General features: G+C 40.1%; 1 protein-coding gene and 1 pseudogene across 1 annotated transcript in view; both read left to right on the forward strand.

Moving 5' to 3' along the window:
- Nucleotides 1-8931: 8931 nt before the first annotated feature.
- Nucleotides 8932-9466, forward strand: LOC138387333 (microtubule-associated proteins 1A/1B light chain 3B pseudogene; annotated as a pseudogene).
- A 7959-nt stretch (nt 9467-17425) lies between these two features.
- Nucleotides 17426-24784, forward strand: part of OLA1 (Obg like ATPase 1) — a 173073-nt gene continuing 165714 nt past the window's right edge. Inside the window, exons 1-2 of the mRNA XM_069470764.1 lie at nt 17426-17552; nt 18828-18928. Of these exons, the coding sequence (XP_069326865.1) occupies nt 18828-18928 (101 nt within the window). The 5' untranslated portion in view covers nt 17426-17552. The remainder of the gene's footprint in view (nt 17553-18827; nt 18929-24784) is intronic.

Here is a 24784-nt window from a genome sequence, read left to right on the forward strand (position 1 = left end):
GTGCCCATCACCCGGATAGTGTGCATTGTACCCGTTAGGTGTGAATTTACCCATCCCCTCCGTCCCACTCTTAGATAGTTAGTGTGGGAGAAAGAGTCTGATCACAATAGTAATATAGATGCTACTTTTGCTGCTTCTGGGTTAAAAAGTACCTGAGGCTTACAGAACACTGATGACAGGTGGTGGTGATAAGGTCATGATGCCTGTAGGTAGTGCAGGGCCCTCTGGAGAAATGGAGCTCAAGACAGGGAGGGGCCGTGTGTTAGTAGGAAGAGAGTATTAAGAGAGGAGATGGGATTCACTAAGTTTGAAGGGAGGACAAGTGGCTTGTATAGTAAGTGTTTAGAAGGAGGTTCTGGAGGAGTGCATGGGGAATGTATTAGTTTGCTAGGGCTGCTGGAATCACATGCCACAGACTGGGTGGCTTAAACAACAGAAATTTTTCCTCACAATTCTGGAAATTAGGAGTCCAAGATCAAGGTGTCAGCAGGGTTGGTTTCTTCTGAGGCCTCTGTCCTTAGCTTGTAGATGACCTTCTTCTCCCTGTCTTCACATGCTCTTCCTTCTGTGTCTCTCTGTGTCCTAATCACCTCTTCTTATAAGGACCAGTCATATTGGCTTAGAGCCCACTGATAGGACCTCATTTTACCTTAACTATCTCTTAAAGGGCCCTATCTCCAAATACAGTTACATTCTGAGGTACTGGGGAGTTAGGACTTCAACATAAGAATTTTGAGGGGACACAATTTGGCTCATAACAGAGAGCATTCTAGGCGGATGCCTGAAGACATGAAAGTACACGATGGTCACTGAGTGTTTGCTATAGGAAAAACGTAATGTGCTCCTTGGAGAGTGCAGGGAGATGGGGGCGGACAGGTAGATGGGACTCATAAGATGAAGGGGCTTATCTACCCAGCTAAGGAGTTTGGATTTTATCCTGGAGACTAGGAGGAGCCATGGGAAGTTTTAAATTATGGAAATGGCACAACCAAATTTGTATTTTTGAATGCTCTGTCTGCAGCGTAGGGACGGGAAAGTGTTTGAAGGCAGGGAAACTAATTAGGAAGTTACAGGTGAATCCAGAGAGACCAGCTAAGCTGGAAGGGGAAGGTTTTTGGGCTGTTATGTAGAGATTGTAAGGGACTAGATGGTGTGGAGGAACCTGAGGCCATAAATCAGGAAGCTGACAGACTAAGGTCCTGAAGGAAGCAGAAGGGGCACAAAAGCCCCGGAGAAAGAGACCAGTGAAGAGAGGAGGAAGAAAGATTCAGGTACGTTTGTAGATGAGAGAGAATTAAAGGAATCCCTGCCCGGTGACCTCTATTTTGTTGCTTTTGTTTTGCTTCTGCGGAGAGTGTGGTGGGTACTGTCTGAGACCTGAGGAGAGTGGTAAATGTTTCGAGCAGTCACTGTGAATAGAAAGGGAGTGAAACGCTATCTGAGCCACACCGGTGCTCCAGCGAGTTAAGGCTCTCCTAAGCGCGTCAAGAGGCCAGACGACAGTAGTCCTGGCGCAGAGAAATTGAACTGCGTTGTTTTGTGTTAGGGTGGCTGGCAGGATAGAGGACGCCAAAGCCTCAGGCTGAGGGAATTGAGGCGGCTGGTGAGAGGGTAGCTGACGATTTGAGATCCAGGTGTGGACAGGAAGGAAAGGAGCCAGGAAAGGGCTAAAAGTCTGAAAAGCTAAGACACTAGGGGTAGGGATGAGGCTAAAGAGCAGATTTCATGACAGGAAAGACTTGTGGGATGAAGAAGCTTAGAGTGTGGTGGTGAAAAAATGGGGTTTCTGATGAAAGATTTCAGAAGAAGAGCAGTTTCAGGTAGTGGCAAGGTCTGAGAGTCAGTACGAGAAGAGAGGAGATATGTGCTGAGGTTGCACAGGACAGATTTATATTAGACCTAAAGGAAACACTTCCTAAATGTTCTGTCAACGTAGCTCTATTGTTTAGTCCTTTTCAACTTTGAATTTAGGGAAATATTGGAAACCTCTGTTCCCTAAGGAAGATGAAAGTGAGAAGATAGAGCTCTGAAAAGCGAGTACATCTGGGGATTATTAATTATATGTAAAAACAAAAACACCCTGAAAACAAGAAACAGGACAGGGGAAGTAAGCACTCTTCCTCTTGCTATGTTAAATAACTAGCTAGAAAAGAATTCTTTGCCCAAATCTTCATAATAAGGCAATTTTATTTGGTTTATACTTCCTATAAATCTTGAAACAAGAGAACTTTTATTTAAGTTTTGTTATATAAATCCCCCCTGCCCCTGAAAAACAGCTTGAATTCTCTTTTATGTTCTTGTCATCCTCCTGGGGTTATGAGTTTGATTAGTAGAGTGGACCTGTAATTTCTAACTTCACACTCTACATTTCATCTAAGTATTCATTATAGCCCTAATTTCTCCCTCCAGAAACCAGTTTTCCTTTAGACAGCTTTCTTTTCTAAAATAATGTCTACAATCTTGAAGTAAAAAGTAAAAAACAGAACCAAACTAAATATAAAAACTTTAACCGTATTTAGGAAAGTCTGTAGAAATCTTTGAAGAGAATAAAACTGTAAATAAATATTCACAGCATTATTTATAATTGCCAAAAAGTGAAAACAACCCAATTGTCTATCAAATGATGAATGAATAAATAAAATGTGATATATCCATATAATCCAATATCATTTGTCAATAAAAAGAAATGAAGTATTGATACATGCTAAACATGGGTGACTCTTGAAAACAGTATGCCAAGTGTGATGATTAATTTTATATGTCAATTTGGCTGGCACAGGCAGTGCCCAGATTACACACTATTTCTGGTTGTGTCTGCGAGGGTGTTTCTGGATGAGATTAGCATTTGCATTGTATTGGGGGCCTGGATACAGCAGCAGGTTGCCCTCCCCAAGTGAGTGAGCATTATGCAATCCATTGAGGAAGGGGGAATTCATTCTCTGTACCTGAATGCTTGACCTAGGACATCAGTCTTCGCCTACTCTGGAGTGGGACTTATACCATCCCTGGTCTCCAGGTTGCAGAGGCCAGATTGTGGGACTTCTCAGCCTCTATGATCATGTGGGCCAATTCCTTATAATAAATCTCTTCTATCTATATCTATATGTATATCTATATCATCTCTATCTATATCACCATCCATCTTATTGGTTCTGTTTTCTAGAAATTAAAATAAGCTCTATTTGACACATAGGGCATGCTGCATAGAAATAAAACATTTCCTGCAAGTTAATTCCCCTATGGCTAGTTTATTTTTTAAAAGAATTATATAAACATGGACTGAAGGGACAGAGATAGTTCAAAACCTAAAGAGGCCTCTGAGTCTTAATGCCCTCTGGGCAAGAAGGAAGCCGAGAGAACTATTCAACTTCAAACATGGGCCATTTCTTATGGAACAGGAAGCAACAAACATCATTCTGTTATTTGAATAATACATGCTAAAAGAAGAAATTAAGTTCAATAAAAGTCTATTGAGACTATGAGAAAGCAAGGATTTGGCTATGTATGTAATTAACATTGTATATAAAATAAAGATTTGCTCATTCTTAATAACATAAACAAAGTTTCTTGAGTAGTACTCTTTAAAATTACAAGTCACATTTTTCTCTGTTTTTTTTGTTTTGTTTTGCTTTTTAGAGACCGTCTCACTCTGTTGCCCAGGCTGGAGTGCAGTGGTGCCATCACAGCTCACTGTAACTTCAAACACCTGAGCTCAAGAGCTTCTCCTGCCTCAACTTCCTGAGTAGCTGGGCCTCTGCCACCACCCATTTTTTTGTAGAGATGAGGTCTCAATAAGTTGCGCAGGCTGGTCTCGAACTCTTGGGCTCAAGCAATCCTCCTGCCTCATCCTCCCAAAGTGCTAGGATTATAGGCATGAGCCACTGTACCCAGCCAGGACTTTCTTTTCACTTATTATCACACTTAGAAGTTAACCATACTTCCTTGGTATCATCTAACTGATAATCATCAAAATTTTCTGATTATCTCAAAAACACTTTGGCAATACTTCATATCTCATCACATCAGGAGGCATATAATGTCTGGTTGCCCCACTTTTAGTGATGCTAAATTGGTAGATTTATTGGTACCAACCTTATTAAAAAAATTGGTGGATTTAAGGGGTAACAGCTTAATCTTTACATTGCTCAGTGAACTATCAACCTTTCTGATAACAGTTTTATCATCCACTGATGAGCACTGCCTAAGCCACACAATCATGGTTTTCTAAATCTATCATTCCTTTTGTATTTATTGACTAGATTTATCTTTTTCAATTAGGGCCATTTAGTGATTCTAAAATACTGTTTGTACAAGACAGGTAGGATAAATTCTTTTTTCTTATCCTTTAATTTCTAATTTTCAAAGGAGGTACTTGGTGCTTGTCCTTATGAATTGTGTCCCCCAAATTCACATGACAAAGTTCTAACCCCCAGTACCTATATTTGGAGAGGGTTTTGAAAGAGGTAATTAAATTAAAGTTAGGTAATTAGGGTGGACCTTAATCCAATGTAAACCATGTCCTTATAAGAAAAGGAAATTTGGACACAGCCAGGTACGCAGGGAAGACCATATGAAGACACAGGAGAAGATGGCCTTCTATAAGCCAAGGACGGAGGCATCAGAAGAAACCAACCCTGTTGAGAACTTGATCTCAGACTTCTAGCCTCCAGAATTGTGAGAAAATAAATTTCTATTGTTTAAGCCACCTAGTCTGTGTTACTTTCTTAGGGCAGCCCAAGAACATGAATACAATGCCCTAGCTACTTCTAATGGTAACCTGTGACTTTTTAAAAAATTAATCAATTAGCTTCCTTTCTCTGCCTTTTCTTTTCTTTTCTTTTTTTTTTTTTTTTTTTTTTTTGAGACATGGTCTTCTTCTGTTGCCGAGGCTTGAGTGCAATGGCGTCATCATAGCTCACTGTAACCTCAAACTCCTGGGCTCAAGTGATCCTTCTGCCTCAGCCTCCTGAGTAGGCTGGGCCTACAGGTGCACACCACTACATCTGGCTAATTTTTCTATTTTAATTTTTTTTTTGTAGAGATGAGGATCTTGCTGTTGCTCAGGCTAGTCTGGAACTCCTGGGCTCAAGCAATCCTCCCACCTTGGCCCCCCAGAGTGCTAGGATTACACTGCACTGGCCTCTTTCTCTTTTTCATATCATTATTAACTCATGGATTTTATGTTATACATCCAATATATTTCAATCAGTTGCAGTCATTTTTCTTTTGGATGTTTAAATTTTTCTATATTTGGCCAGAGGAAGTTCCAGAGAAATTTGACTTTTGTGTCATTTTGATATGACTCCAGCAGTCTTTGATAACTTCCTTGCTGTTAAGTACAAGATATCTCAGGCTCATTCTGTACATTTTCTGTCCTAGACCTGGAATCGGCTATCTTAAAAATGGTACACTAGTCTCCCATTATCTGTGGGGGATACATTCCAAGACTCCCAGTGGATGCCTGAAGCTAAAGATAGTACTGAACCCTACCTATATATACTATGTTTTTTCCTATACATACATAACTTATGGTAAAGTTTAGTTTATAAATTAGAAATAGTGCATATTAACAATAACTAATAGAACAAATGTAACAAGGTAATATAATAAAAGTTATGTGAATGTGGTCTCTCTCTCTCTTTCAAAATATCTTATTGGGGCCAGGCAAGGTGGCTCATGCCTATCTATAATCCTAGCACTTTGGGAGGCCAAGGCGGGAGGATTGCTTGAGGCCAGGAGTTCAAGATCAGCCTTGGCAATGACAATAGTAAGGCCCCGTCTCTACAACAAAACAAAAACAAAACCAAAAAATTCTAAAAACAAAAATCTTATTGTACTGTACAATACCTCTTTTGATGATGTGAGATTATAAAATGCTTATGTGATGACATGAATGGCACAGGCATTGTGACATTCTGTTAGACTACTATAGACCTTCTGATGATAGATGAGAATGAGGATTGTCTGCTTTGGGTGATCCTGGATCATGCAGCCATGACGATGTCGATGGTTGGATGTTAGGAGCTGACGATATCAATGACAACAGGCAGGTAGCATACAGGGTATGGATACACTTGTCAAAGGGATGATTCCCATCGCAAGTGAGACAGGCTGGCTTGAGAGTTCATCATGCTGTTTATGACAGTACACAATTTAAAATTTACGAATTATTTCTGGAATTTTTCATTTAATATTTTGGGACTGTGGTTGGCCATGGGTAACTGAAACCTTGAAAAGCGAAACCATGAATGAGGAGGGACTACTGTGTAATCTGGGTGTCTGGCTGTTCATTGCTACTAGGTTGCCACTGCATCTAAGCTTTTTCAGGAAATAAAAGATTATGAGGCTCTTACTTCTTCTTTTTTTTTTCTGAGACAGAGTCTTGCTCTGTTGCCCATGCTGGAGTGCAGTGGCCTCATCATAGCTCACTACAACCTCAAAATTCTGGGCTTAGGCAATCCTCTTGCCTCAGCCTCCTGAGTAGCTGGGACTACAGGCTCATATCACCACACCTGGCTAATTTTTCTATTTTTTTTTTAAACATGGGAATCTCATTCCTGCTCAGACTAGTCTCAAACTCCCACTTTGGCCTCCCAAAGTATTAGGATTACAGATGTGAGCCACCTCACCCAGACTTGTTTTCCTATTTGTATCTTTTCTCTCTTACACAGAAAGTTTTGGATCTTAACACATTAGCATAATCATTTGCTTTATATTATCCATAAAAGTTTCAAAGTGATATTTTTTTACTAACAATTAGACTATTAAAAAATTCAAAATTTGCCTTTTGTCCTTAGAATACATATTTCTAAGAATACATAGTCAACATCTTATGTTCTAAAAAAGCTAAAAATAGTTCTGTTCTTTGTATGGTTATGTTGTCAATTTGATATACAGTTAAGTTCATTTGTTTTAGAACAATCTTTTTGGTATTTTGTCAGGCAATGTTCTTTGTTTTATTTTATAAGCATCATTAGAAAATAGTTTTCTTTAAGCTGCAATGAGAATTGAGGTTAAAAGACAGAAGAAATGGGAAAAATCAGCCCTGGGACCTCATCTTCCTACTTATATGCATCATTTAATAGTTCACCAATGATTTCACAGCAATTCATCCAGGATCCTCAAATAAACTGTTCCCTGACAAAACATTTTAATCATTGCCTCAATTTAGATAATCCTGGTCATGTCATGAACATTGAAGCCTTAATGTTTCAAGGTTCTGTTTGTTCTTGAATACCAAAGCCTAGTGATATATTGAATATGTCTTCCAACACTGTTAATAGTCATATTTACTGAACTGAAATAGTCATGATTAGAAAAAGAAATCCTAGCCAGAAATTCCCTTTGAGGTCAAATTTTTTCTTTACATGAAATTGAATTAATCTTTTGCTTTGGTAAAAAGCACACATGCGCGCGCGCGCGCGCACACACACACACACACACACACTCACTTCTTTTTAAAAAATAGACTTTATTTTTTATTTTTAGAAGTTAATAGTCTTACTGGTTAGACTTTATTTTTTAGAGTGGTTTTAATTTCATAGCAAAATTGAGAGGAAGGTACAGAGATTTCCCATATATCCCTTGCCCTACACATGTATAGCCTCCCCATTATCAACGTCCTCCACTGGAGTGGTACATTTGTTACCAGTGATGAACTTACATTGACACATCATTATCAACCAAAGTCCATAGTTTACGTTAGGATTCACTCTTGTTGTACATTCTATGGGTTGGGACAGGTGTATAATAACATGTATTCACCATTATAGCATCATACAGAGTAGTTTCACTGCCCTAAAAAATCCTCTGTGCTCTGCTTGTTCATTCCTTCCTCCCCCCAACTCTGGAAACCACTGATCTGTTCATCGACTCCATAGTTTTGCCTTTCCCAGAATGTCATATAGTTGAAATAATGCAGTATATAGACTTTTCAGATTGTTTTCTTTCACTTAGTAATATGCATTTAAGGTTCCTCCATGTCTTTCCATGGCTTGATGGCTCATTTCTTTTTAGCCCTGAATAATATTCCATTGTCTGGATATACTAGAATTTATCCAGTCACCCACTGAAGGACATATTGGTTGCTTCCAGGTTTTGGCAATTATGAATAAAGCTGCTATAAATATCCACGTGCAGGTTTTTGTGTGAATATAAATTTTCACCTTTTTTGGGTAAATACTAAGGAGCACAATTGCTGGCTTGCATGGCAAGAGTATGTTCAGTTTTGTAAGAAACTGCCAAACTGCCTTTCAAAGTGGCATTCACAGCAGCAATGAGCGAGACCTCCTGATGTTCCTCATCCTTGCCATGATTTGGTGTTTTCAGTGTTCTGGATTTTGGCCATTCTAACAGGTGTATAGTCACTTCTTTCTTCATCTCTATTGTTAGCCAGACTGCATTGTTTACTATGTATGAAACATCCTTTCGCTACTGTGGGAAAAGCATGTTTAAATAGAAAATATGAGAACTCTGAAGTCAGATGGAACTGGTTTTATGCAGCCTAAAAGTTACTAAAAACTGTAATAAATTGCCTAACTATTTACAGACTTGGTATCCTTAGCTGTAAAAAGGTTGCAATAGTACCTACTTACAGAGAGTTATCCTGAGCAGTAAATTAGGTCCCAAATGTAAAGTGGCTAGCACAGTGTCGGGTCCACAACAGGGGTTTAATAATCATCATCCTTCTCTCAACCTAAAAACCTTTTAAGACAAACATAAATAGAAAAATTTGTTCTATCTTGAAGATGATTGCTAGTACAGTTCTGCTGCTTCTCTTCATTCTTAGGTCATTTTGTGTAAGTCAACTCCACAGTGAAAGGAGCACCAAACTGAGCTCTTATTTATTACTTCAGTTGGTCAGGTAGTCAATGTACTAAGCAATCTTTTAAGTCCTTCTAAATTATACAGGGTACAGAGGTAATATAAAAAATGGCTATTGTAATCAGGGGTTTTCCTACTGGCTGTCAGGGCATCCTAAAGAGTTTCTGGAGGAAGGGAAGTCGCTGTCGCTGGAGTCGGAGCCTCTGCGGTCTCCCAGAACCTCTGGAAACCTCCGCTCCGCTAACCTGTCCGGCAGCCAAGCACAAGCAGTCGGAGGAGACCTTCAACCAGCGCTGCAACTTCGAACCAAGGGTAGAAGATGTTCGATTATCTGAGAGCAGCATCCTACCCAAATCCCGGTGATAACAGAACTATACAAAGGTGAGAAGCAGCTTCCTATCCTGGATAAAACCAAGTTTCTCGTACCTGATCATGGCAACATGAGTGAACTCATCAAGATAATTAGAAGGCGCACTTACAGCTCAGAGGTAATCAAGCCTTCTTCCTGCTGGTGAACCGACACAGCATGGTGAGCGTCTCCACGCCCATCTCCGAGGTGCAGGAGAGCGAGAAGGATGAAAATGGGGTCCTGTACATGGTATATGCCTCCCAGGAGACGTATGAAATGAAATTGGCAGTGTAAGACCAGAAAAATGCATCGATTCTAGAACCTTTTAAACCCTTACCAAGGAAAAAAAGGGACGTTACCAACTGAGATTGATCAGTTCATCTAATCACAGATCATCAAAACAGTAGCATTCCCACCTCCTGGAGTTTTGGGAAGTTGTTTTTGTATTTCAGACAGAAAAAACTGAGCTCCAAGTGAGGACATTCAGCTTTGGAAAACTATCTCACTTAAGCTAGGCTATCTTGTCTTCAAATCTTAGAAGTTTAAAATAAAATACTTTGCATTCTAAGTTACAAAAAAAAAAAAAAGAACTTCTAGAGGGAGATTCTGAATTTGTCAGGGTCGCTCAAGAAAAGCTACAAGTTTCATCTCATTCTTTGGAGATCTTTTACTCCAATTCAAATTGCATTTTCTCATCCAGAGTAAAATACAGCGTAAGACTTTTAATTCCAATTCTTAATTTCATCTCGATAGTCAGACTTCTGATGGGAGCAATGCTTTCCTTAGGGTTGACACTTTTTTTTCTTTTGTAATCCTTTTATTGTTTGCCAGTTGTTGAAAAGGCAAGGGAAGAGAGCATTCTCCAATAGTTTTGTGTTTTTACTGCAACAAAAGTACTCCCCCTAAACCACTATAATAGCAACTTTCAGAGTTGTTCTCCACAGAGCACATGTTCCAAGAAATTTAAATGTATATTATGTCAAAAACTATATACGCATTTGGTAATGCTGGTTTAAAGACAGTTAAAGAGAGTCCTTTTATGCAAAATTTCTCAAAACCTTAAATATACTAATATATATTAATCTTCCAAAGGGGGCATGCAGCACTTCCTAAACTTACCTGATCCTGGATTCCTTATTTCCCAGAGCAATTTGGGAGTACCATTCATTGTTCCACAGAACACATTCTGGGAAACAATGTCTTATATTAATTTAAAATTACAGGTAAGAAAGACATTGGACCAATGTGTCTCCAACATACATTCAGTTTTCAGGAGAGTATAAATTCTTGTTTGCTTTGGCCATTGAAACAATTGTTTGGCTACAGGAAATAGAAACCCACTGCAAATCCATTTAAACAGAAAATGGAAGTTCTTGGTAGCATACAGGGGTTACTCCCAGAGTCCCAAGGTCAGAAATATACAGGGTTATAAGATGCCTAGGTTTTTAAACTGGAAACTCAGAACTTGTGATTATTCTCTCCTCTCTCAATTTCCGCAGGACCATATATAGGGTTGATTACCTATCCCTCTTCCTGCCTTCGTGTTTCATTTTTCTCTCTTTTTTAGGATAGTTCTCTTTGTTCCTGTCAAGAAATTGTCTGACATAGCCCCAATTCTATGTTCTCCTTTAAGTAGCTGATATTTTTTATTGCTATGTTCTAAGTCTAGCTTCTAGAGAGAAAAAGAATCTTGATTTGCCCAGCTTGGGTGAGGTTTTCATGTGCCCCTAGTCCAATCTACTGTGGCTGAAGGGTTCATGTGCTATAAACAGGAAGGCCTAGGCCTACCCCCTGAGCTCAGTGAGGAAAATAAATCCTTCTTAGAGTGAAGGGGCCATGGGATGATAGTTACCACCAAAGTAACATCAGTTATGACTTCTAAGAATTCTCGTAGGGCAGACTTGACTATAGTATTTCATATACAGTTTAAGCATCCCTAATCAGAAAACCTGAAATCCAAAATGCTCCAAAATCTGAAACTATTTTCTTCTTCTTTTTTTATGGATGCATAATATTTGCAGATACTTACGGGGTACATTGGATATTTTGATACATGCATACAACGATCAAATCAGGGTAACTGGGATATCCATCACCTCAAACATTTATAATTTCTTTGTGTTGAGAACATTTGAAATTTTTTGAGTGCTGATATGATGCCACAAGTGGAAAATTCCACACCTGACTACATGTGATACATCACAGTGAAAATGTAAGTGGAGACTGCAAGCCACCATTTGCTGTTGCTGTTAACAGCAGATGCAGGCATTCTGGTGATGTTACTGTGCTGCCCAGTTTCCCTGAACACATTTTTTTTCCCACTGTATTAATGGTATGTCATATTTTTACTGTTAAATACTTATGTGTGAATAAGTGTAGGAAAATGATTGCTTATCAGTAGCATATAAATTCAGAGTCAGGAATGATGGTGATGCAAACAACCATAGATTGTTCACATGGGTGGTTGAGATAGTGACACCTTTGCTTTATGAGAGTTCAATGTACACAAACTTTGTTTCATGCACAAAATTATTAAAAATATTGTATAAAGGCTGGGTGTGGTGGCTCATGACTGTAATCTCAGCACTTTGGAAGGCTAAGTCAGGAGGATCATGTGAGCCCAGGAGTTTAAGACCAGCCTGGGCAATATAGTAAGACCCTATTTCTATAAAAAATTTAAAAAATAGCTGGGTGTGATGACACTTGTCTGTAGTCCTAGCTACTCAGGAGGCTGAGGCAGGGGGATGGCTTGAGCCCAGGAGTTAGAGGCTATAGTGAGCTATGATCATGCCACTGCATTCCAGCCTGGGTGACAGAGTGAGACCTTGTCTCTCTTAAAAAAAAAAAATCTATCTATCTATGTATATATATATATATAGAGAGAGAGAGAGAGAGAGAGAGAAAGATAGAGAGTACAAAATTATCTTCAGGCTATGTGTAAAAGGTGTATATAAAACATGAATTTTGTGTTTAGACTTGGGCCCTATCCCCAAGGTATATCATTATGTATATGCAAATATTCCAAAATCTGAAAAAAATTCAAAATCTGAAGCCCAAAATACTGTGACCAAACCCAAAATCTGTGACCCAAAACAAACCCAAAATCTGTGACCCAAAACACTTTGGGTCACAAGCATTTTGGATAACGGATACTCTGTACTATAATACCAAATTGATTTACAAAGAAAGTTCTTCACAGAATCTATATGTGCATGAATACTGTGTTAGGCATTATCACTATTTATCAATACCTAATTCTCCTCTACTTTTGGGTACAAGGAAGATTCCCAGGCTCTTGAAATTAGATGTGGCCATGTGACTTAACTTGGCCAATGAAATGCTACTTTGGGGTAAGAGAGCTTTGATATGGAAGTGTTTTGAGACTGAAGCAGCCTAAAAGTGCTGAGCCAACTGGTCGAGAGCTAGCAGATCTCCAGGGGTCTTAATATAAGAAAAGTACTTAAGCTCCTCAAATTCTGGTTGTCTAGATAGTAGTATACTATTATCTAGCCTATTCTGATAGTACAAATATTCTTTGAAATGAGCAACACAGGTTCAAAACTGTAATGAAGATGAAATATTATGCTGAGCTGATGTTAAATTGAGAGGCCATGAGTTTGGTGACCTAGGCTCATGCATAAGATTCCCCAATTTCCAGTTCAACTGATGGGACCCTTGTGACATATTTTGGTAAGCAACCTTCCTTTCCATTATGGGAATTTTCAGTGTCTTGTAAAAATTAATAAAAATATTATTTTCACATGCTCTCATTTTATAACACCATCAAGTGTTCAGTGTTCCCCCCCCAAACTAGGTGTGCCAACATTTATTACATTCCAATTTTTATACATTACATTAGGTGACCACCAATGCCACTACATCTTTCAGAATTACCATACTCTGCTCAAGGTTCTATCTTGAAAAAATGGTTCAGGAAGTGTGATGGACACTGTTGGCGTCCTTTTCTTATACCCTCATTTTGCTCTGTCATCTATCCATATCTCACACAGCCATGTGCTTCAGAGGAAGTTCACTTCTCCTCTAGCCCCAAGGATGGACTAAATGATCTAAGTGTAACCCTATTTTCCCTGCCAGTGTTTGGTCCAGGTATAGGCATGAGATCCAGTTTTGCCCAGAGAAATGGAAGAAGTCAGCTAGAGGGCTCTGAAACATGTTTCTTTTTTCTAAGAGAGAGCTACTGGAGAGATGGTTCCTCTCTCTGCGCCCCACACCCTGTCCCATACTGTCATTTCTGGTTGTGTTGCTAGAACTGCTACAACAGTCTTCTTGCTGTTAGCCTGAGGATGAAACCAGAGGAAGCCCAGTGAAGACAGAGCCATGACATAGAAAGAATCAGGATTCTTACAAACAGTGTTGAGCTATTGAATCTATCAGCCCTGAAGTTCTCCCTCTGTGTACTTTGTTATACAGAATAAATTTTCATAGACTCAGAATCTGTTACTTATAGCTGAAAGCATCAGTTAGCTAATATGCAGGCAATATATTTGATCTTCTGGGTTAGCATATGCTTTTTTATGTTGCCTCTGGGGAAATAGTATGTAACTTTTAAGCACTGCCTGATATATAATATCAGAAGTCCTAGAAATAAGTGAAAATCAAAGTGGTTTATTTTAACCTTTCAAATTGTAGTTAAAGTACTTAGGTATCCTTCTATATATTTTACCAGGTTCTTATATAGTTATTTGTGTAATTACTTGCCCACCCCAGTAGATTGTAAGCTCCTTGGGGACAAGGACCATATTTATCTTATTCTTTACTGCTCCAAAGCCTAGAGCACTGCCTGGGATGAAGTAAGTGCTCAAGAACATAATTTTATGTGAACGACACCAGCAAAAATATGAATAGGATATTCTAAACACATGGGACTATTTTCTGGACACTGTATATGACAGTAAGCTTAGTGTAGAAAGAGAAAAATATCTGACACAGATAATAGAAAAATGCTACTTAATAACTCCAGGGTAGTTATTTTTTTGCAAGCTGTCCCCTTCCCCTGTAATGTTAATTATCAGGATTCAATTTCCCTTTCAGTGTAGTTATTACAATTATTTTGTTTTCTGTTATGCCTCTAACAGATGTGGACAGAGCTGGTCCACAGGTGTAGTTAAGCCCTGCAAGCGCATGGTGAACATGTTGCTGCTCCTATTTTCCTCCTTTCCTCCCTGCCCTCTCTGTATACTCTTGCTGTCTCCTGTCCCTTAGCTTTCTGAACAGGATCAGTAAATCTGAATTTCCAACTAAGCTGCTCTGTATTGGGGGATGAATTATTGACCCAAACCACTCTCTATATCCTTTGTGACCTTAGTTCACCTCATTTGATCCCTGGTCATTGGCTGAAGCCTAAGAATGAAAGAAAAATCTGCTAATGATAGCACAGTGAAAATAGGGGCTATTTTTTTCCATTTCATTGATCTTTCCTCAGTGGCAACCTTATGTTGACCTGAACTGATAGTCTATTCTCATTCCCCCTCTGACAGAAATCTTTTACTCAATTTTCATTTTAGACTGCTTCTGATTCTTTCCTCTAGGCTTCACTTAATCACTGCACCCAACAGGTAGTAAACAGATTTCTCTTTGCGCATAAGGCTCAAGGACAAGTTTTCCTCTATTCAAAGTCCCCTTATTAGGCTTGCCATTAGTGTTAACTCTCAATATCCTGTTTGTTTCACTGAGTGTTCCTTTAGCATGCAGAATAATAGATATCCACTAGGGTCTTCTCCGAGAACTGCCTGTTTCATTGGTAGGGAGAGGTCTTTCATAGGGATGTTTTGAGTATGTGATCCCTACCAACCTAACCATTGGCTGATTGGACCCTTCATAGAACTTTACCTAAACTGGGCCAATCAGATCTTTCTTGTGAATACAAATTGACTCCCCAGTGACTGTGAGTCAGGAAATAGATAACAGGAAATGTTATCACTGTCATCAGGCAAGTGTTAGTAGCAGCAATTGACCACCCTTGAAACTCTGCCTGCCTCACTGAGATTTGTGTGGCCTGCTTTGCCAAGGTACTTTAAAGTGGTCAATGTTGGTAAGAAAGATGTAGTTACAAACAGAAATAGGTAATTGACTCAATGACTTGATGGTGTGAATGTAAGGGAATGGGTAGATCTGAAAGATACTGAGATTGAAGTAGCTAGATTTGGCCAAAGGACAGTGGTAAGTTGAAGATGATTCTACTACTCCATGATTGAGGAATGTTTTCAATTAGTATTGGAGTGGTTGGTTGCTGGACAGAAAGGGCTCTTTGAGATTCTTGAGCTTTTTAAGTAATGGTTCCTTTCAGTTTCCACAAGCAGCAATGTGAACCCAAGTATAGAACTTCACTACGAAAACAGCAGTAAACGATTCAGAAATTACTTTGTTGAGCTATTCATGAGCATTATATTGATGGTGGCCACACAATGTGGGCTAGTTAGCATTCTTTTTTTGTAGCTAAAGTGCACCCAGATAACTATTTTATAAATACATGGTTTTGGTGACAAGGGTACTAAATTGAGAGTATTGGCTGGGTGCAGTGGCTCACACCTGTAATGCTTGCACTCCAGGAGGCCGAGGCAGAAGGACTGCTTGAGCTAAGGAGTTCAAGACCCAGTCTCTACAAAAAATGGAAAAATTAGCTGGGCGGCGTGGAGCATGCCTGTTTTTTCAGCTTACTTGGGAGGCTGAGGCAGGGGGGTCACTTGAGCCCAGGAGTTTGAGGTTGCAGTGAGCTATGATGATGCCACGGCACTCTACGAGGGGCAACAGTGACACTCTGTTTCAAAAAAAAAAAAAAAAAAATTGACAGAGTATAAATAGTGCATATTTATGAATGATATTAAGAAAAATAATACAAAACTGAAACCAAATCAAGTTGCCTGTGTTCTTGAGAATTTCCAAAATTACAGAGAAAGGTCTTTAATTTACCTCAGTAGGTTACTGTCATAGGGCTAAGGAAATCCTTAATGCAATCTTATTATAAATAGTGGCTCAGTTGCTGTTTATAGAGAGTGCCTATTTGAAAGAATTCTGGTTGAAAGGGAACAGATTTTTCAGTTACACTGGGCTTTGAAATCCGGCTTCTGTCATTTACTAATTGTGTGACTTCATCCAAATTAATTTATCTTTCTGATATTGTTCTCTCATCTGTAAAATGGGGACAGTAACCAATTTACACCCTTTTCTTTATTAGCAACTAGTCTCTTTGAAAGAAGCTTCAAGTGTCACAAGCGTTGGACAGCTATTATTACATTCATTGCAACAACTATTTGCCAACTGAAGGCCAGGACTTAAGTGAAAGAACTCCTTCTACAGTGGAGCTCATGGTGTTATGGGTGAGATGGGATAAAACCCTAATATTAACAATAGCTACTATTTATGAGCCTTTCCTATATGTGCCAGGTCCTGTTGTTGCAAGCTTTACGCACATTATCTCATTTTATCCTCACAATAACCTCCTAAGGTGGGTCTCAATAGCCTCACTTTACTCAAGAGGAAATGGAAGCCCAGAGAAGTTAATTTGTCCAGGGTCACACAGTTAATGAGTGGTGGAGTCCAGATTGGAAACTGTTTCCCAAATTTCAAAGGCCCCTGCTCTTAACCACCAAGAGGAAAAAGGGGGCAGATTGGCTCTATTAAACGCAGTGCCAGTGTGAGACGATTCAACTATAAGATGAGGAAGGAATTCTTAGATCATAAGCTTCCCTTCACCCTTTTTTCCTTCAACAAGGTGTACCAGCTTTACATCGTCTGGACAGACCGTAGAAAGTTATAGGAAAAAGGATGGCGGCCAGGGGCCGTGGTGCACGCGGAGCCAGGCTGGTGGCCAGGCGGTCCGCAGGGGCTGGTGTGGCGGTTCGCCCGATCTCAGGCGACCCCGATCTCCGGGCGGGAGGTCAGGGCCAAGGGTGCTTCGAGGTCCAGTGGGTGAAGTGTGAGCCTGCAGGCGCGTGATCGAGCGTGGGTAGACAACGCGGGCGCGCAACCAGACCCAAGCGGAGATGTGGGGCCCAGAAGCCCCACGTGCTGGGAAGGCGGAAGACGCGCACTGCCGGGACGGCCCGGCTAGAGCCTTGCGGACTCCCCCTGGCCGGTGGCCGCGCGGCTCCTCCCACCCTGCTCCCGCCTCCCCCGGCCTGCCGGGCCAATGGGCAGGGCGCGCGGGCGGGGCGGGGCGCGCGGGCGGGGCGCGCGGCCTGCGCGCAGGTGCCGCCCAGCGCCCGGCCCGCCCGTTCCGCCGCCGCCGCCGTAGTGCGTGCAGCTTGGGAGAGGGGCCGGGCCTGCGCTCTCTCCTCCTTCCTCCCTGTCTCCGACTGCCGGCAGGAGACCCGTTTCTCGTTGCCGCTGGGACCCTGTGTCATCGCCCACCCTGAGCACGGTGAGGCCCTCAGGGAGCCCGCGGGCGCACTCTCCGCCGAATCTTCGGCGCTCGGGCCCCTTGCTCTGAGGCGAGCGCGAGGCCCTGGCCCGGTGACCAGGATGGGGCGAAGGCGGCGGGTGGCGTGGGGTGTGTAGATGAATGAGGCGCTCAGGACTAGGCCGCGAGTCCCGAGAGCAGCCCAGCCTCACTCCGGCAAGCTCTGGGGAAAGCCTTCTCCTGAGCCCGGGACTGCCAGTGGCCCAGTCCAGAGGGGCAAGATGTTGCCTGGGGGCCCGCGTTGTCTGGGCGGCCGGCCACCCCTCGGTAGGCCAGAGGACTGGACAGGCTCTGCTCTTGCAGCTGTTCTTTGGAGGCCTGAGGTTTGGCTGGGAACAGGTGTCAAGACCCAGACAAGGGAAATCCTTGGCTCTTGGGGTCAGAGATCAGAGGTTGGAATATTACTTCAGGAGCAGGGCCCCAGCGTGGCTCCAGGAGGTACAACTTACAGCCAGAAGACAGGGACAGTTTGGTTCCCAGCTTCTAAGACGTGGGGTTAACAGTCCTCATGATTTCAGTTTGCAGTAGTAGAGTGGGATTCATTCTGCACGGACAAATTTGGAGCCAGAACTGGCAAGGCACAGAGAAAGTTTCAACTTATAAATAAAAAGATTCAATGGGTTCATTTACGATTAGAAGTAACCAAGGTGTAGATTTTGGAGATTAATGTTTATGAGGACTGATGAGCCTGCAGTGCCAAAGGTGGAAGGGACTTGGTTGGAAGGACCCCAATACCTGATGTATATTCATCCATGTGAAAGAGCGCTTGCGGATGAATGGGGAGGATTGGGTTTCAGGTTATAGAGGAATGGTTTGGTTGCTGGTGGCTCTAGAATGCATTTTCTTTGACTCTCATCTTTCTACCTGCTTCCAAAACCTTTCATTCATATAACCATATGTCAAGTTAAGAAACAGAGTGTTTTGTGAGTAATCTGGATGGAAAATTGGTAGCTAAATTTTGTCTTTGATTCCTGGTACCACATACTTTTATATCAATCTTTATGAGACTTTTAAGGAGTGACTGCTTTGACAATCATCAGAATCAATTATGGTTACAGAACTATTTTTTGTTGTTGTTAAAAAATAAAGTAGATTTAGTTCTGTGTTAGTTTTGGATTGATTTATGCAATATGTTTTATTCTTAATCCTTTATTCTATATTTTATGTGATGAAATGTGCTTTTGCTCTATGGGGATAGTAAAAAGTTTTGTTCATATGTTTGTTTTGATATTTCAGATGCCCCCCAAAAAAGGAGGTGATGGAATTAAACCACCCCCAATCATTGGAAGATTTGGAACCTCTCTGAAAATTGGTATTGTTGGATTGCCAAATGTTGGGTAGGTGAACATTGGGGCTTTTATTTTCATTTTGTAAATATTTTGGGTCTTATTCTAGAAATGGGAACTCATGAGTTAATTAAAATTTAAGTTGAAGAAAAGAGGCCAAGCAGCTGGAATATTAATGTTGCAAAATTAGGCTTTAGTTTAGATATATTTTATTGATGTCAGTGCTGGCTGGCTATGTGTGGTACCTGCCTAGGTTGGCTACTAGAGGCCATGCATCGGATACTTTAGGAAATAATTTTAAAAGCCCCATTATAAGTTTGATTAGATTCTTGGGAGACTAGGGTGAATTTTACTTGGAGAATGAGGTGACAGTTTTGAACTTAATATTGGAACTTGGTAGATAAAATGGTTACGGTTATAAAGTATCTAAATCTGAAAGTTGTGAGAACAAAAATCTGAGTTTTGTAATGCTTTTAAAATTAAAGTGAATCATGTATTTACAAATAAGAGAGTGATAGGAAATATATGAGAGCTTTATCATACACATCTATACATACATAAATATACTAAGTCGGCTTTTTTCATTTTCACTTTAATTTTAATTTTTTTTTTTTTTTGAGATGGGCTCTTGCTCTGTTACTCAGGGTGGAGTGTAATGGTGTGATTACAGCTCACTGCAGCCTCGAACTGCTGGGCTCAAATGATCCTTTTGCCTCAGCCTCCTTAGTAGCTAGGACTATAGGCTTGTGCCACTATACTTGGCTAATTTTTCTTATTATTTTTTTTTAGAGACAAGGTCTTGCTATGTTTCCCAGGCTGGTCTCCTACTCCTGGCCTGAAGCTATCCTCTCACCTCAGCCTCCCAAGTAGCTGGGATTACACTTTGCCTGGCTTGCTTTTTTCATTATTTATCCTTCTATTATAGTACCTTTCACAAACCTTAAAATATGAAGTGTCTCCAAAGTGATTAGGGTATACTAATGGGTAACAAATCAAATATGGATTTGTGAAGGTGACTGAGGGTATTTTGGAATGTGCTTTGGGCTTTTAGATTAGTGGCAAGTCGGACAACCGTGGTCTTCCCTGTGTTCTTGGAGCCCCTATCATAGACATTCCTCAGTGAATGCAGCATGGTGTGACCAAGTAAGGCACTTCTTAAATTCTTGTAGTGTAAAACATGAACAAGTGTGGCTACCCTAATTTCAGTCTTTTTCTAGAGTTGGAGAGGTTTGCATTTTGAAGGGGTTTCCTGCTGTGTTATAGTCTGCTTGCACAGTAAGTCTAAATAGGGAGTGGAAATATAAGCAAAACAAATAATCAAAGGTACTGTAGGGTGCTATCAATAAACTTGAAAGCAGGGTTTCATTATATATCATCATATATGTTGTGAGCTTTATTGCACTAGTAAAGAAGACATAGTTTTTAGATATATATTTTTATTCTAGAATTGCTGCAGTCAGTGCAACTTGACTTTAAATGGGACCACTTTAAAACGGGCCATATTAAGCGTTTCCTGTATGTATAGGCAGCCCTCCATATCCGCGGTTCTGCATTCTCAGATTCAGCCAATCTTTGATCAAAAATATTCAGAAAAAACCAATAAAACACAGCAATACAACAATAAAAAATAGTACAAATGAAAAACAATACAGTATAATACAGGCAATACAGGCAAATATACAGATATTTGCCTATCATTTACATTGCATTAAGTATTAATTTTATACTACACTACTGTATATAAGGGGCTTGAGCATCCACGGATTTTGGTATCCTCAGGGATCCTGGAACCAATCCCCCACAGGTACAGGGATGACTATAGAAGCTTTTTAGTCATAGAATATAATAAAATCAGTGTACATGAAAATAACTTAAAAATATTTTGTTATCTAGTATAAATGTGCTGTTTATGCTTTTAAATCAGATACTACCCCCTCCAGTTTCATTGAGGTATACTTTACAAACAGTAAACTTCACTCATTTTAGATGAATTTTGGCAATTGTGTTTGGTTGTGAAGGCTTCTTTTTGTAGAATGATCTTATTTTACCTAACTATATTAAGTAGGGTTCTTTGTAAGCAACACAAATTCTAGCTATTTTAAGCAAGCAAAAACAGTTTATTGGAAGGATAGAATTGGAAGAGGAGCTGAACGGCCAGGTCTCAGGAGGGACGGGAGCCAGGGTGATGCTGGCAGAAATGGTTCTGTGTGGAGCTCAGCCACGTGCACTCCTAAACTTTTGGGTGTTTCTCATCTCTGGCTGCCTCTCCTGTGATTCACATTCCTGAGTAAGGAAATCTGACTGGACGTGTTTCCCTCTGGGTAGGTCTACAAGAAATAGATTGGGGAGGGAGCAGTTCTCTAAAGGATGGCCTGCTGATCAGAAATAAGGATATTCAGTTACAGGAACCATCTAAAGAATCTCTTGATTTTTAGCTGAGTGAAGAAAAGAGTTGCTTTTTAGATAATCAGATATTAGGCTGATTGTCTAGAAACTTATAGGTAATATTTATAGCTAATCTGATATTTACTTACTTACTGTATGTCAATCACTATTCTGAATACTTTATATATATTTTATCTAATTTAATAAGCTGTTTGACATTCCCCTTAATTAGAATGGGATTGTGGTGTTCTTAATTACTGGTATATTTCTAGTGCCTAGACTGGTGTTAGGAACATAGTGTAGGTAGGTATTCAGTATTATTTGAGAATAGGATAAATATTTCCCCTTTGATGGCTGTTTGTAGATTTAAAGATAAGGAGAAATGTTTTAGTGAAGTAGAAGGAATATGGAAAGAATATGGTGGCTGGGTGCAGTGGCTCACAACTGTAATCCTAGCACTCTGGGAGGCTGAGGCAGGAGGATCCCTTGAGCCCGGGAGTTTGAGGTTGCTGTGAGCTAGGCTGACGACATAGCATTCTAGCCTGGACAGTAGAGTGAGACTCTGTCTTAAAAAAAAAAAAAATTATGGAGATTTGATTTCTAGTTCTGTACTGCTTTTTCTTACCTGAGTATCCCTTATAGATTAGCTCCTCTTGGACCAGTGTATTGTCTGTGTGAGGCTTAGAGGCTGTTGGAGGAAACTAATTTTGATATAGCATTCTAGACTTCTTTACTTCTGTCAAGGACAGCTCTTCTTCTTGCTACCACTGCATTAGAGGGAGTTAGGTTCAGTTAAGAGTGTCAGGCTGACTGATGTGGCTCAACCTGTAATCCCAGCACTCTAGGAGGCTGAGGTGGGAGGATCACTTGAGGTTAGGAGCTTGAGACCAGCCTGGGCAACATAGGGAGACCCTGTCCCTACAAAAAATTTAAAAATTAGCCAGGCATATTGGCATGCACGTGTAGTCTCAGCTACTTGGGATCGCCTGAACTCAGGAGTTGGAGGCTGCAGTGAGCCATGATCGCACCACTGCACTCTAGTTTGGGCAACAGAACAAGGTCAGAAAACCCCAGATAACCTTGGCTTAAATGGAAGTTTCTTTTTTATGTAGAAGTGTGAAAGTGTGCATTTTGCACTATGGATTCATATGGTGGATCTGCTTCGTGAAGTTGTCAGGAACCTGAGCATGCAGTCCGTAGGCACAGTCTAAAGTGTTGTGAATTCCAGGCAGCTGGTATCCACAGGGTCAAAAGGCCAAACTTGGCCAGTAGTCTCTTTTCCCTCTAAACTACTATGTTATGCTTCTGCTGACATCCCTTTGTCCAGAATTTAGTTGTAAGGAAGACTAGGAAAGGCAGTACTTATTGATGGCTGTATGTCAGTTGATAATTCTATTACACTGAAAGAAGGGGAGATTAGATGTTGGGGACAGCTAGTATACTCTGTTCAAACACTCAGGAACTGCCCCAGGGGAGTAATTGTCTTGCTTAGCTGATGATTCTGGGAATGTGTTTTCGGTGTTCCTATGGCTTGCCTTCTCCCAATTTGACAGAAACCAAGTCACAGAGTCTGTAAAAGATATTTACTATTGCGGAGGGAAAAGGTTGTAGGAAATGCAAAAAAAAAAAAAAAAAAATCACCAGATAATTGCCATCATTGTTTTAGGTATCTGTTGTTGTATAGTAAACCACTCCTAAGGTTCATGGTTTAAAACAACAATTTATTATTTTTTACAATTCTGTGCATTAGTGTCTTTGTTTGTGTTGCTATTAAGGAATACCTCAGGCCAGGTAATTTATAAAGAGGTTTATTTGGCTCACGGTTCTGCAGGCTGTATAAGAAGCATGGTGCCAGCATCTGCTTCTGGCGAGGGTTTCAGTCTGCTTCCACTCATGGCAGAAGGAGAAGGGGAGTGGGTGGGTGCAGATACCACATGATGAGAGAGTGGGCAAGACAGAGAGAACGAGAGAGAGAGGGAGCCTCCTAATTTTGGCGTGTACTAATGAATCTTGCTTGAAAGAGTTATTATTGTGGTATTTACCAAATGGTGATTAAAAAATTTCCCTTGTTTCTTCTACATTTATAGGAGCAATGGAAATTCTATTGTATAGAATTGTAAAGAAGTGCTCTCCCATTTATTCATGTATAATATTTGATTATTTTTGTCAGTATAGATTCTCATTTTCTTTTGTTGGTTATAATCCATTACTGTTATTATTTATTTTGTTGCTGAAATTGCCCAGATTTGGTTATTAGGAGCCTTCATGTTCACTCATATTCGTTTGACATGTCTCTTTTATTTTTCGAGACTTTCTCCTTTCTGGTAACACAGTGTGTTTCAGGCTTATTTATACTCTCTCTGCCTCAGCTTTAGAATACACAAATTTTTGGGTAGACGTATTTTTTCATTTCTTTATACTTATTTGAGAAACTGCCAAACTATTTTCCAGAGTGATTGTACTATTTTACATTCCCACCAGCAGTGTATGTGGGTTCCAGCTAATCCACATGCTCGCCCACTTGTTATGATCTTTTTGATTATAGTCAAGGTGTGACATTTTTGGTTCGTGTTTTCTTGATGGCTAATGATACTGAGCATCTTTTCATGTGCTTATTGCATCTTCTTTTTTTTTCATTGTTTGGCTATCTCATCTTTCTAAACATTGTTTTTTTGTTTGTTTATTTTGAGATAGTGTCTTGCTCTGTCATCCAGGCTGGAGTGCAGTGACATCACCATAACTCACTGCAACCTCAAATGCTTAGGCTCAGGCAATCCTCCTGCCTCAACCTCCTGAGTAGTTGGGACTATAGGCATTTGCCACCATGCCTGGCTAATTTTTTCTATATATATTTTTAGTTGTCCATATAATTTCTTTCTATTTTTAGTAGAGATGGGGTCTCACTCTTGCTAAGGCTGGTCTTGAACTCCTGAGCTCAAACGATCTGCCCGCCTCAGCCTCCCAGAGTGCTAGGATTACAGGTGTGAGCCACCGTGCCTGGCCTTGTGTCTTAGTTTTTAACAAAAAAGTTTAGAATGTAAAAAAAAAAAATAAATAAAAAATGGACCAAAGTTTATAGAATACAATTATAAAGAGAGAAAATATTTTTGTATAGCTGTACAATGTATTTGTGTTTTAAGCTAAGTATTATTACAAAAGAATCAAAAAATTAAAAAAAAGAAATAGTTCATAAAGTAAAAAAGTTACAGCATGCTATTAATGTATTATTGAAGAAAGTATAAATTAAAAAAAATAAATTTAGTATAGCTTGAGTGTATAGTGTTTATAAAGTCTATAGTAGTGTACAATAATGTGCTAGGCCTTCGCATTCACTCATTAACTCATCCAGAGCATCTTCCAATCCTGTAACCTCCATTCATGGTAAATGTTCTATACAGGTGTACCATTTTTTAAACTCTATTTTTACTATACCTTTTCTATGTTTAGATATGTTTAGATGTGCAAGTACCTACCATTGTGTTACAATTGCCTACAGGATTCAGTATGGGAACCTGCTCTACA

The sequence above is a fragment of the Eulemur rufifrons genome, chromosome 1, assembly GCF_041146395.1.
Source record: "Eulemur rufifrons isolate Redbay chromosome 1, OSU_ERuf_1, whole genome shotgun sequence".
NCBI lineage: Eukaryota > Metazoa > Chordata > Mammalia > Primates > Lemuridae > Eulemur > Eulemur rufifrons.